The 12,899-nt window shown below is 71.1% G+C and overlaps 1 protein-coding gene across 1 annotated transcript; it reads left to right on the top strand.

Moving 5' to 3' along the window:
* The first annotated feature begins 210 nt into the window (after positions 1–210).
* On the top strand, positions 211–11,689 carry COL5A3 (collagen type V alpha 3 chain). The gene is made up of 12 exons (XM_030547687.1): positions 211–319; positions 1,674–1,727; positions 1,801–1,854; positions 2,892–2,999; positions 4,075–4,128; positions 4,918–4,953; positions 6,177–6,230; positions 6,462–6,711; positions 6,973–7,085; positions 8,734–8,802; positions 8,950–9,186; positions 10,578–11,689. Exons 1-12 carry the CDS (start codon positions 245–247, stop codon positions 10,722–10,724), a joined length of 1,251 nt encoding a protein of 416 aa, XP_030403547.1. The 5' UTR covers positions 211–244; the 3' UTR covers positions 10,725–11,689.
* The last annotated feature ends 1,210 nt before the right edge of the window (positions 11,690–12,899 follow it).

Below are 12,899 nucleotides of genomic sequence, written 5' to 3'. Positions count from 1 at the left end.
CAGGAGAGTGGAGCTGCCTCTGGGGCTGAGCTGGCAGCCAGGGGCCTGGGTGGGCGATCTGGGGGTCTGTGTGCTCGGGACACCTGCCCCTGGGGCTGGGCTGAGACCCCCACAACTCGATTCACACACACACCCCTGTCCGGGGGGCAGTGAGACGGGGATCCCTGCCTGGTGCCCGGGCTCTGACGTGGCCTTTTCTCCCCCTGCCCAGGGCAAGCCTGGCACAGAGGGGCCCCCCGGGAAGATGGGCCCCGTGGGGGTGCAGGGCCCCCCTGGCCGGCCTGGCTCAGAAGGTCTGCGCGGGATCCCCGGTGCAGCCGTGAGTGCCAACCTGGGTGGGGCACGATGGGGGGTGGGTGGGGCAGGGCAGGTGAGTGAGGGGGGGCTGGGCGGGTGGGCTGAGTGAAGGGGCGGGTGGGTGGGTGGCAGGGGGCTTGACAGGTGGGGGTAAGTGAGGGGGGGCGGGGCAGCTGGGCAGGGGGATGGGCGGGTGGGGTGAGTGAGGGGGCAGGTGGGCGGGTGGCAGGGGGATGGGCAGGTGGGGTGAGTAGGGGGCGGGTGGCACGGGGCTGGGCGGGTGGGGGTGAGTGAGGGGTGGGTGGGGTGAGTGAAGGGGCAGGGGGTGGGTGGCAGGGGGCTGGGCGGGTGGGGTGAGTGGGGGGGCGGGTGGGTGGGTGGCAGGGAGCTGAGCGGATGGGGGTGAGTGAGGGGGTGGGTGGCAGGGAGCTGGGCGAGTGGGGTGAGTGGGGGGCAGGGCAGGAGAGCCGGATATGAGACACGGGGGACACTTGGTAGGTGGGGGTGAGTGAGGGGGTAGGTGAGTGAGGGGGTAGGTGGGCGGATGGCAGGGAGCTGGGCGAGTGGGGGTGAGTGAGGGGGTAGGTGAGTGAGGGGGCAGGGGGCTGGGCGAGTGGGGTGAGTGAGGGGGCGGGTGGCAGGGGGCTGGGTGAGTGAGGGGATATGTGGGCGGGTGGCAGGGGGCTGGGCGGGTGCGGGTGAGTGAGGGGGTGTGCGGGAGGCAGGGGGCTGGGTGAGTGAGGGGGGCGGGTGGGCGGATGGCAGGGAGCTGGGCGGGTGCGGGTGAGGGAGGGGGTAGGTGGGTGGGTGGCAGGGGGCTGGGCGAGTGGGGTGAGTGGGGGGCGGGGCAGGAGAGCCGGATATGAGAATCCGGGGGGCGCTTGGTAGGTGGGGGTGAGTGAGGGGGCAGGTGGGCGGGTGGCAGGGAGCTGGGCGAGTGGGGTGAGTGAGCGGCGGGTGGGCGGGTGGCAAGGTGCTGGGTGGGTGGGGGTGAGTGGGGGGGCGGGCAGGAGAGCCAGATACGAGACACGGGGGGGCGCTTGGTAGGTGGGGTGAGTGAGGGGGCAGGTGGGCGGGTGGCAGGGAGCTGGGCGGGTGCGGGTGAGTGAGGGGGTAGGGGGCTGGGCGAGTGGGGTGAGTGGGGGGGCAGGTGGCAGGGGGCTGGGCGGGTGGGGGTGAGTGAGGGGGGTGGGGCAGGGGAGCCGGGTACGAGAATTGGGGGGCGCTTGGTATGTGGGGTGACCCCATCTGGCTCTGGCGACGCCGAGAGCTGGCGGGGGGTCGGGGACTCACCCTGTGGCTGGGGGGGCTCGGTTTGGGGGAGCCATGTCTCCTCCCCCCCGTTGGGCTCTCATAAGTCTGTGTTTCCTCCCCAGGGGGAGCAGGGCCTGCTGGGGGCCCCGGGGCAGGCAGGGCCGCCGGGCCCCACGGTGAGTGACTTGGGGGGCAGGGCTGGGGGGCAGGGCTGGGGCACGGAGGGTAATGCCCTCTTCTCTCTCACAGGGCCCCCCAGGTTTGCCCGGCCTCAAGGGAGACCCCGGCTACAAGGGTGACAAGGTGAGTGGGGCCCCATGGGGGCGCCCCCCCCCCCACTGCTCAGCCATCCCCCCTCCCTTCCCCTCCCCTTGCTGCCTGGCATGACCCCTCCCCCCAGCCCCCGGCAGGCCCAGGAATTGCCCCCCCCACTCAGAGCCCCCCCTTTGGCTTGTTGCCCCCACTTGCTCCTGGGATCTGCCCCAGTTGTGAGTTCCCCCTGTCACCCCACATGGGGCCCGTGCTGGAGCCGCTGCTGCCAGCCCCACAGCCAGCGCTGCCCTCGCTGGGGGGCCTTTACCCAGCCTCCAGCCCTGGTGGCTGGGGGGTCGGGAGCTGCCAGTGCCCTGGGAAGGGGCCGGACTCCTGGGTTCACGTCGTGGGGGCCGGGGGGGGGCGCATCCAGCTGGGGCTGTTCGTTTGCTTTAGGGTGTTGCCCCTGCGTTGGGGGGCAGGCTGGGCGCTCGGGAACAGCTTGCAGGGAATTCGGGCAGGACTCGGGGGCAGCGTCTCCCCTCGGGTCCCACCTCAGAGCGCTCGGTCACCCCATGACGGGACCCCAGGGAGCCTCACGTGCCCCACAGGGCCCTGCCCCCATTCCCAGCCCGTGTGGGGCGAACCCGAGTGAGCTGGGACTCAGCAAAACGTCCAGTTTGGGGGAGGGGGGCATCCTGAGTCCTGCCCTCCCCACCCCAAAATCAGGAGACTGAGCAGCCTCCAGCTGCCTGGCCTCCGACTCCCCCCCTCCCCATAACCACCCTCGCCTGGTCTCTTTGGTCCCAACACCTTGGGGGGGGAATCGGTTGCTAGGTTACAGTCTGGCCCCCACTGCCTGTGCCGAGGGTATTTACACCTGCCCTGTGGGGGTCTCTGCAGGGTCACACACCCGTATCCCCCCAGCAGTACATGGGGAAACTGAGGCACACAGTGTTCAGAGAAAACATTAAGAACATTCCCACTTCGGCACCCCATGTTTACCCCACTACCCAGAATGGGGTCCCGCAGGACAGGCCCCCCAGCTCTGTGGGACAGCCCCCCCCAGCTAAACCCTCCCCCCCCAGGGTCACGCCGGGCTCATCGGGCTCATCGGCCCCCCAGGGGAGATGGGGGAGAAGGGCGACCAAGGGCTGCCTGGCAACCAGGGCGCTCCAGGGACCAAAGGAGACCCCGTGAGTATGTGGGGCTGGGGCAGGTGGGTGGGGGACTCAGGCAGGATGGGGGGCTGCATGTGGGTGGGGGGGGCTCAGGCAGGATCGGGGGCTGCATGTGGGTGGGGGGGGCTGCGTGTAGGTGGGGGGCTCAGGCAGGATGGGGGGCTGCGTGTAGGTGGGGGGCTCAGGCAGGATGGGGGGCTGTATGTGAGGTGAGGAGACTGCATATAGGTAAGGGGCTCAGGCAGGATGGGGGGCTGTGTGGGGGGGCTGCATGTGGGTGGGGGGCTCAGGCAGGATCGGGGGCTGCATGTGAGGTTGGGGGGCTGTGTGTAGGTGGGGGGCTCAGGCAGGATGGGGGGCTGTGTGTAGGTGGGGGGCTCAGGCAGGATGTGGGGCTGCATGTGAGGTGAGGGGGCTGCGCGTATAGGTAAAGGGCTCAGGCAGGATCGGGGGCTGTGTGTGAGGTGGGGGGGCTGCATGTGGGTGGGGGGCTCAGGCAGGATGGGGGGCTGTGTATGAGGTGGGGGGGCTGCATGTGGGTGGGGGGCTCAGGCAGGATCGGGGGCTGCATGTGAGGTTGGGGGGCTGTGTGTAGGTGGGGGGCTCAGGCAGGATGGGGGGCTGTGTGTAGGTGGGGGGCTCAGGCAGGATGTGGGGCTGCATGTGAGGTGAGGGGGCTGCGTATAGGTAAAGGGCTCAGGCAGGATGGGGGGCTGTGTGTGGGGGGCTGCATGTGGGTGGGGGGCTCAGGCAGGATCGGGGACTGTGTGTGAGGTGAGGTGAGGGGGCTCAGGCAGGATGGGGGGCTGTGTGTGGGGGGCTGCATGTGGGTGGGGGGCTCAGGCAGGATCGGGGACTGTGTGTGAGGTGAGGTGAGGGGGCTCAGGCAGGATGGGGGGCTGTGTGTGAGGTGGGGGGGCTGCATGTGGGTGGGGGGTTCAGGCAGGAACCGGGGGCTGTGTGTGCCCCCCACCTCTCCCCATGCTGGGGACACACATCTGGGTCTGCACCGTCAGCAGTGGGGGCCCCCATGGCCGTCAGTCAGCATCTGGTTGGGGGGAGCGGAGCTGACATGTCCCTTTCCCCGCAGGGCTTGGCTGGCCCCATTGGCCCCCCAGGCCCCCCTGGATCTCCTGGGCTTGCGGTGAGTATCACACGGGCGCTGGGCCCACCCCCTCCGCACCCCGGGGGCCTCTCACCTGCCCCCTCTGCACCCCAAGGTCCCTCACCCACCCCCTCTGCACCCTGGGACCCCTCTGTCACGGACTCTCCGCCGTCAGTAACACAGAAGGTTTATTCAGACGACAGGATCACAGGCCAGGCCAGGTCTTGCAGGACCCTCAGCTAGGTCCATCTTGGGGGGCGAGGGGAGTCAGGGAGGCCAGAGCCCCACGTCTGCCCCTCACTCCTCGTCCCCAGCCAGCCCCAAACTGAACCCCCTCCAGCGCCTCCTCTCTGCTCAGCCCCTTTCCCGGTCCAGGAGGTCACCTGATCCCTTTGTTCACTGCTGGGGGGGGGAAGGCCCCCGGCCATTAGTTGCCAGGACACAGAGTGTCGGCCATTGATGCGCACTGGAGACTTAACAAATGCATAGGGGAAACTGAGGCACCCACACAGTATTCAGAGGAAACATAAAGAACAGTCCCAGTTCATCACACCCTCGCCCGCCCCCTCTGCACCCCAGGCCCCCTCGCCCGCCCCCTCTGCACCCCAGGCCTGGGCACATGTCCTGCTCTCACTGCTCCCACCCCCAGCAGGGCGCCCCCTCCCCCCGGTGCCGTACACTCCGGTCTGCCCCAGGGATGGGGCAGAAGCTGGGCTGGAGACCCCCAGTGCCACCCAGAGACCCCTGGAGAATGGTCCCCACCCCTGCCCTGGCTCCGGGACCCCCCAGAACCCCACCCGTTGCTCACCCCTCCCATCCTCTCCACAGGGGCCGCTGGGCCAGAAGGGCTCCAAGGGGTCGCCGGTGAGTACCCAGGGCAGGGATTGAGGCTCCGGGAGGGGCAGGGAGCAAGGGGGGGCAGCACCCAGACCACAGCCACGAAAGGGTCCCAGGAAACCTGCATGGGAGGCGACCCACCAGACCCCCCTCCCCACAGAGCTGGGGAGGGAACCCAGGAGTCCTGGCTCCCGACCCATGTGATGTCTCGTAGCCAAGGTCTGTCGGTCCCTGGGGGCTTCAGGTGCGAGCCCTGCTGCAAAGGGGCGATGGGGAGTCTGTGGGGGAGGGGAGGGGGCTGCAGGGGGGTGATGGGGAGGCTGTGGGGGAGGGGAGGGGGCTGCAGGGGGGTGATGGGGAGGCTGTGGGGGAGGGGAGGGGCTGCAGGGGGATGATGGGGAGGCTGTGGGGGAGGGGAGGGGGCTGCCGGGGGGCGATGGGGAGGCTGTGGGGGATGGGAGGGGGCTTCAGGGGGGCAATGGGGAGGCTGTGGGGAAGGGGAGGGGGCTGCAGGGGGGTGATGGGGAGGCTGTGGGGGAGGGGAGGGGCTGCAGGGGGATGATGGGAGCTATGGGGGAGCAGAGGTGCTGCCGGGGGGTCATGGGGAGTCTGTGGGGGAAGGGAGGGGGCAGCAGGGGCATGATGGGAGCTATGGCGGAGCAGAGGGGCTGCCGGGGGGTCATGGGGAGTCTGTGGGGGAAGGGAGGGGGCAGCAGGGGGATGATGGGAGCTATGGGGGAGCAGAGAGGCTGCCGGGGGTCATGGGGAGTCTGTGGGGGAAGGGAGGGGGCAGCAGGGGGATGATGGGAGCTATGGGGGAGCAGAGGGGCAGCAGGGGGATGATGGGAGCTGTGGGGGAGCAGAGGGGCTGCAGGGGGGGGTCATGGGGAGTCTGTGAGGGAAGCCAGGGGGCAGCAGGGGGATGATGGGAGCTATGGGGGAGCAGAGGGGCTGCCAGGGGGTCATGGGGAGTCTGTGGGGGAAGGGAGGGGGCAGCAGGGGGATGATGGGAGCTGTGGGGGAGCAGAGGGGTTGCAGGGGGATGATGGGAGCTATGGGGGAGCAGAGGGGCTGCAGGGGGATGATGGGAGCTGTGGGGGAGCAGAGGGGCTGCAGGGGGGGTCATGGGGAGTCTGTGGGGGGAGCAGAGGGGCTGCCGGGGGATGATGGGAGCTATGGGGGAGCAGAGGGGCTGCAGGTGTTTCTGGCTGGGCAGCTCCATGCTCTCACCCTCTGCCCTTCCTCTGCAGGGAGCCCTGGGCCCCCGAGGAGACACAGGACCCCCAGGACCCCCAGGGCCACCGGTGAGTGCTGGGGGGCAGCAGGCAGCTGGGGGGGCCACTAGGGCAGGGGGAACTGGGGGGTAGCAGGGAGCTGGGGGTGCTGCCGGAGGCCGGGGGGCAGCAGAGGGTAGTGGAGGCTGGGGGGGCGGTGGGTAGGGGCCCCTAAGCCTGGGCATGGGCTGGGAGTGGGGTCACTGCCCCCTGGCTGGGATCCCCTCCCAGAGGCCCCTCACACCTGCGTCTCGGCCCCAGGGCCGCCCGGCGGAGCTGCGGGAGCCGCTGCCCGTGGAGGGGGGCCCGAAGAGGCGCCGCGAGGCGGAGGGGGAGCAGGGGGACCAGGCGGGGCCCCCCCACTCCGTGCCCGAGGGGCTGGAGGAGGTGTTCGCCTCGCTCAGCTCCCTGCGCACCGAGGTCGAGCAGCTGAGACGCCCCCTGGGCACCCCCGAGAGCCCAGCCCGCGTCTGCAAGGAGCTGCAGCTGTGTCACCCCCACTTCCCTGACGGTGAGCCCCCGCCGGGACCCTGGGGTGCTGGGGACCCCGGAGTCCGGGGAGGGGGTGCTGGGACTCGGGGGGAGGGGCCCCAAGGTCCTGCTGGCCGGCGTGGATGCTGGGGAATGGGGGATCCAGGCTGCGTCTGGGTACGTTCCCATGCCAGAGGGTGAGACGGGGGTGCCCCTCAGGCGAGGGGGGGCGGCCGGGCGTTCAGAGGGACCAGCCTGAGGAAGGCCCCTGTGGCTGCCCCCCAACCTCTCCCCCCCCCAGGCGAGTACTGGATCGACCCCAACCAGGGCTGCGCTCGAGACGCCTTCAAGGTTTTCTGCAACTTCACGGCGGGTGGCGAGACCTGCCTGTTCCCAGACAAGAGATTCCAGAGCGTGAGTGGGGGGCGGGGGGGCGGGGCTGGGCCAGCAGGGGCTGCGGGTCGGGAGTGAGGGGCACCGGCAGCGGTGCAGGGAGCCCAGCGCTGGGCTGGGAGGGGCTGCGGGTCGGGAGTGAGGGGCACCGGCAGAGCTGAGGGGGGGCAGGGCTGGGCTAGCAGGGGCTGCAGGTCGGGAGTGAGGGGCACCAGCAGAGCTGAGGGGGGGCAGGGCTGGGCTAGCAGGGGCTGCAGGTCGGGAGTGAGGGGCACCAGCAGAGGTGCAGGGAGCCCAGCGCTGGGCTAGCAGGGGGCTGCAGGTCGGGAGTGAGGGGCACCAGCAGAGTGTGGGGGCAGGGCTGGGCTAGCAGGGCTGCAGGTCGGGAGTGAGGGGCACCGGCAGAGCTTGGGGGGGCAGGGCTGGGCTAGCAGGGGCTGCGGGTCGGGAGTGAGGGGCACCAGAAGAGTGTGGGGGGGCAGGGCTGGGCTAGCAGGGCTGCAGGTCGGGAGTGAGGGGCACCGGCAGAGCTGTGGGGGGCAGGGCTGGGCTAGCAGGGGGCTGCAGGTCGGGAGTGAGGGGCACCAGCAGAGCTGAGGGGGGGCAGGGCTGGGCTAACAGGGCTGCAGGTCGGGAGTGAGGGGCACCAGCAGAGGTGCAGGGAGCCCAGCGCTGGGCTAGCAGGGGCTGCAGGTCGGGAGTGAGGGGCACCAGCAGAGGTGCAGGGAGCCCAGCGCTGGGCTAGCAGGGGGCTGCAGGTCGGGAGTGAGGGGCACCAGCAGAGTGTGGGGGCAGGGCTGGGCTAGCAGGGCTGCAGGTCGGGAGTGAGGGGCACCGGCAGAGCTTGGGGGGGCAGGGCTGGGCTAGCAGGGGCTGCGGGTCGGGAGTGAGGGGCACCAGAAGAGTGTGGGGGGGCAGGGCTGGGCTAGCAGGGGGCTGCAGGTCGGGAGTGAGGGGCACCGGCAGAGCTGTGGGGGGCAGGGCTGGGCTAGCAGGGGTGCAGGTCGGGAGTGAGGGGCACCGGCAGAGCTGGGGGGGGCAGGGCTGGGCTAGCAGGGCTGCGGGTCGGGAGTGAGGGGCACCGGCAGAGCTGGGGGGGGGGCAGGGCTGGGCTAGCAGGGCTGCAGGTCGGGAGTGAGGAGCACCAGAAGAGTGAGGGGGCAGGGCTGGGCTAGTAGGGCTGCGGGTCGGGAGTGAGGGGCACCGGCAGAGCTGGGGGGGGGGGCAGGGCTGGGCTAGCAGGGCTGCGGGTCGGGAGTGAGGGGCACCGGCAGAGCTGGGGGGGGGCAGGGCTGGGCTAGCAGGGCTGCAGGTCGGGAGTGAGGGGCACCGGCAGAGCTGGGGGGGGGCAGGGCTGGGCTAGCAGGGGCTGCGGGTCGGGAGTGAGGGGCACCGGCAGAGCTTGGGGGGGCAGGGCTGGGCTAGGAGAGGCTGCAGGTCGGGAGTGAGGGGCACCAGAAGAGTGTGGGGGAGGGCTGGGCTAGCAGGGCTGCGGGTCGGGAGTGAGGGGCACCGGCAGAGCTGGGGGGGGGCAGGGCTGGGCTAGCAGGGCTGCGGGTCGGGAGTGAGGGGCACCGGCAGAGCTTGGGGGGGCAGGGCTGGGCTGGCAGGGGCTGCAGGTCGGGAGTGAGGGGCACCGGCAGATCTCCGTCCCCTCTCACCCCCCCAGGTCCGACCGGCTGCCTGGAGCAAGGAGAAGCCAGGGAGCTGGTACAGCAGCTTCAGGAGGGGCAAGAAGGTAGGAGAGGGCCGGGGGGCTGGGCCTGGCGTATCTGGTGCGGTTTGGGGGGTGGCAGGGACTGGGGGGGCTGGAGGGGAGGAGGTGGGGTGGGGGCAGCTGCGGGGTCCCTGGCTAAGGCCATGTGCCCGGTTCTCCCCCCCCCAGTTCTCCTACGTGGACGCGGACGGGAACCCGCTGAGCGTGACCCAAGTGACCTTCCTGCGGCTGCTGAGCGCCAGCGCCCGCCAGCACTTCACGCTCAGCTGCCAGGACTCAGCCGCCTGGTTCCACGCCGGGGCCGCCAGCTACGCCCTGGCCCTGCGCTTCCGTGGGGCCGACGGGCAGGAGCTGGGGCACAGCCGCCCCGCGGCCCCCGTCCACGCCCTGCATGATGGCTGCCAGGTGAGCCGGCCCAGCCTGCCCCACGGATCCCGCCCCCTGGATCCCACCCCCTGCCTGGCCCACAGCCTGGCCGCACCTCCCCTCGCTGCCCCCGCCCCATGGATCCCCCCCTGCCTGGCCCACAGCCTGGCCGCACCTCCCCTCACTGCCCCCGCCCCATGGATCCCCCCCTGCCTGCCTCACAGTTCCTGCCCCACAGCCCTGGGATTGGGACTGAGTGACCTGGCAAGGCACCTTCAGGCCTGGCTGTGCCGTTCCCTTGGGGGAGTCTCTCCAGCCTGGGGCCTGGGGAATCCTGTGCCCCCCGCAGGGACGGGTCTCAAGGGGCTGCAGTCATTTCTGGATGGTCCCTGTGGCCATGGCTCAGTGGCAGCCCCCAAGGCTGCCCCTCCCCCTGGCTGCTGCCCCTGCCCCCAGGCTGCTGGCTCCTCCCCCAGGGCAAAGCCCCTCCCTCTGGCTGCTGTCCCCGCCTCCTAGGCAAAGCTGCCCCTCCCCCTGGGCTTCTGGCCCCTCCCCCAGAGCAAGGCCCCTCCCCCTGGCTGCTGGCCCCTCCCTCTGGCTGCTGGCCTCACCTCCCAGGCAAAGCTGCCCCTCCCCCTGGGATTATGGCTCCTCCCCCTGGCTGCTGGCGCCTCCCCCAGAGCAAGGCCCCTCCCCCTGGCTGCTAGCCTCTCCCCCAGAGCAAGGCCCCTCCCCCTGGGCTGCTGGCCCCTCCCCCAGAGCAAGGCCCCTCCCCCCGGCTGCTGGCCCCTCCCCCAGAGCAAGGCCCCTCCCCCTGGCTGCTGGCCCCTCCCCCAGAGCAAGGCCCCTCCCCCTGGCTGCTGGCCTCTCCCCCAGAGCAAGGCCCCTCCCCCTGGGCTGCTGGCCCCTCCCCCAGAGCAAGGCCCCTCCCCCTGGGCTGCTGGCCCCTCCCCCTGGCTGTTGGCCCCTCCCCCTGGCTGTTGGCCCCTCCCCCAGAGCAAGGCCCCTCCCCCCGGCTGCTGGCCCCTCCCCCAGAGCAAGGCCCCTCCCCCAGAGCAAGGCCCCTCCCCCCGGCTGCTGGCCGCTCCCCCAGAGCAAGGCCCCTCCCCCTGGCTGCTGACGCCTCCCCCAGAGCAAGGCCCCTCCCCCTGGCTGCTGGCCTCTCCCCCAGAGCAAGGCCCCTCCCCCTGGCTTCTGGCCCCTCCCCCAGAGCAAGGCCCCTCCCCCTGGCTGCTGGCCTCTCCCCCAGAGCAAGGCCCCCCCCCCCCGGCTGCTGGCCCCTCCCCCAGAGCAAGGCCCCTCCCCCTGGCTGCTGGCCTCTCCCCCAGAGCAAGGCCCCTCCCCCTGGCTGCTGGCCTCTCCCCCAGAGCAAGGCCCCCCCCCCGGCTGCTGGCCCCTCCCCAGCCCTGACACTGGCCGTCTCTCTGCAGCTGCGCCAGGGCCAGGCGCGCACGGTGCTGGAGGTGAGATCGTCCCGCCCGGAGCAGCTGCCCCTGGCCGACGTGGCCGTGCCGGACTTTGGAGCCACCAACCAGAAATTTGGCTTCGAGCTGGGCCCCGTCTGCTTCACAGGCTGAGGGTGCCGGCTGGAGCCCCTCCAGGGACGCTCCCGGGGCCAGGCTGCCCCTCACCGGGCAGAGATCTCTGGGGAGCTGCTCTGGACTGCTGGGGGGCAGCTCTCCGGGCCATGCTGACCCCCCCCACGGGTGACCCCTCCTTGCTGTCTCCAGGGCGCACTCAGGACTCAGACCCATGCCCTGGACCCTGCCGCTGGCCCCCCCAGCCCAAGCACAGGGAGCCCCACGGGACGCCCAGCCCTATTAATGCTGCAGGCCCCCCCTTGGGCCGGTGCTGTGGGGCAGGCGGGTGGGCAACTCTTCGTGGCCTGAACAGGGAGCAGGGCACGGACGGAGCCCCCCATGGTGCTATGATGCCCCCCTCGGAGCCTCTGTTAGCAACGCACTGGACACGTCTCTAGGCCGAGCAGCCCCCCCAGAATGCCCAGCCGGGTGGGATGGGCCCTGGGGCAAAGCAGCCCCCCCGAGACTGCAGAATGCCCAGGCAAGGGGCCCGATTGGGGGATCCTGGCGCTGTCCCATTGAACAGACCAGGGCAGGTGCCCCCCAGCAGGGAGAGGCCTGGGCAGCCCACCCTGCTGCCAAAGCCTCTGTCCGTCCGGGGCTGGGAGGGGCTGAGAGCTGATGCCCCCCGGAGATGCCTGTGGCTCAGGGCGGGGCTCCGGACACCCCCCTTGGCCTCCCCCATGGGGTGTCGATCCCGGCCGCTTGGCACGAGGGTGAAGCTGGAGCCCCTGGAGCCATGGTACCAAGGACCCACGCCCGGTGGTAATGGGGGCAAGGATCCGGCACCCCCCACACAAGGCGACTCGGGGTGGAGCCCGAGGGCACTACTGGGGGGGTGTGAGACCCAGACCTTGCCCCCCCTCACCGGGCTCCCCACGTCTGTTCTTGCCGTCACTGCATCTCAGCCGTGTGGTGCCAGCACGGATACTGTACGATAAACGAACCTGTATGAAACCGCAGCGCCCGGCGCCTCTCTCTGCCCCTGCGCCCCACGCCTGCCCCACACCTCTGAGCCGCCAGAGCTCCCCACTGCTGCCCCATGCCTGCCCCACACTTCTGAGCCGCCAGTACCCCCCAATGCTGCCCCACACCTCTGAGCCGCCAGTACCCCCCACTGCTGCCCCACGCCTCTGAGCTGCCAGTACCTCCCACTGCTGCCCCACGCCTGCCCCACACCTCTGAGCTGCCAGTACCCCCCACTGCTGCCCCACACCTCTGAGCCGCCAGTACCCCCCCACTGCTGCCCCACGCCTCTGAGCTGCCAGTACCCCCGACTGCTGCCCCACGCCTGCCCCACACCTCTGAGCCCCCAGAACCTCCCACCACTGCCCCATGCCTGACCCACACTTCTGAGCCCCAGGAACCCCCCACCGCTGCCCCACACCTGTGAGCACCAGCCCTTGGCCCATTTCTGAGGCTGGTCCCACCCTGGGGCTGGTCCAGAGAGACGCCCCCCATTCGTGACACCACTCCCCCCCACACACACACCGGGCCCTGCTGCCCTGGGATGCAGGGAGCTCCACTCATCGCCCATGGCAACGGGGACCAGCAGCCTCTGTAACTATGACAACTGTTGGCCTGCTGAATGGAGAGGCCTGTGGCTGTCTCCCCCCACCGTGTGCTGAGAGGGGCCCACCGGGCTCTGCTGATGCCTCTCCTGACCCATAGCCCACTGCTAGCCCAGCCTTGCCAGTGCCCCTCACTCCCAACCCGCAGCCCCTCCTAGCCCAGCCCTGCGCCCCCCAGCTCTGCCGATGCCCCTCACTCCCGACCCGCAGCCCCTCCTAGCCCAGCCCTGCCCCCCACAGCTCTGCCAGTGCCCCTCACTCCCGACCCGCAGCCCCTCCTAGCCCAGCCCTGCCCCCCACAGCTCTGCCAGTGCCCCTCACTCCCGACCCGCAGCCCCTCCTAGCCCAGCCCTGCCCCCTCTAGCTCTGCCGATGCCCCTCACTCCCGACCCACAGCCCCTCCTAGCCCAGCCCTGCGCACCCAGCTCTGCCAGTGCCCCTCAGTCCCAACCCGCAGCCCCTCCTAGCCCAGCCCTGCGCCCCCCAGCTCTGCCGATGCCCCTCACTCCCGACCCGCAGCCCCTCCTAGCCCAGCCCTGCCACCCACAGCTCTGCCAGTGCCCCTCACTCCCGACCCGCAGCCCCTCCTAGCCCAGCCCTG

The sequence above is a fragment of the Gopherus evgoodei genome, unplaced genomic scaffold, assembly GCF_007399415.2.
Source record: "Gopherus evgoodei ecotype Sinaloan lineage unplaced genomic scaffold, rGopEvg1_v1.p scaffold_66_arrow_ctg1, whole genome shotgun sequence".
Taxonomy (NCBI): Eukaryota; Metazoa; Chordata; order Testudines; family Testudinidae; genus Gopherus; species Gopherus evgoodei.
This window is presented reverse-complemented; position numbering and strand designations above follow the sequence as displayed.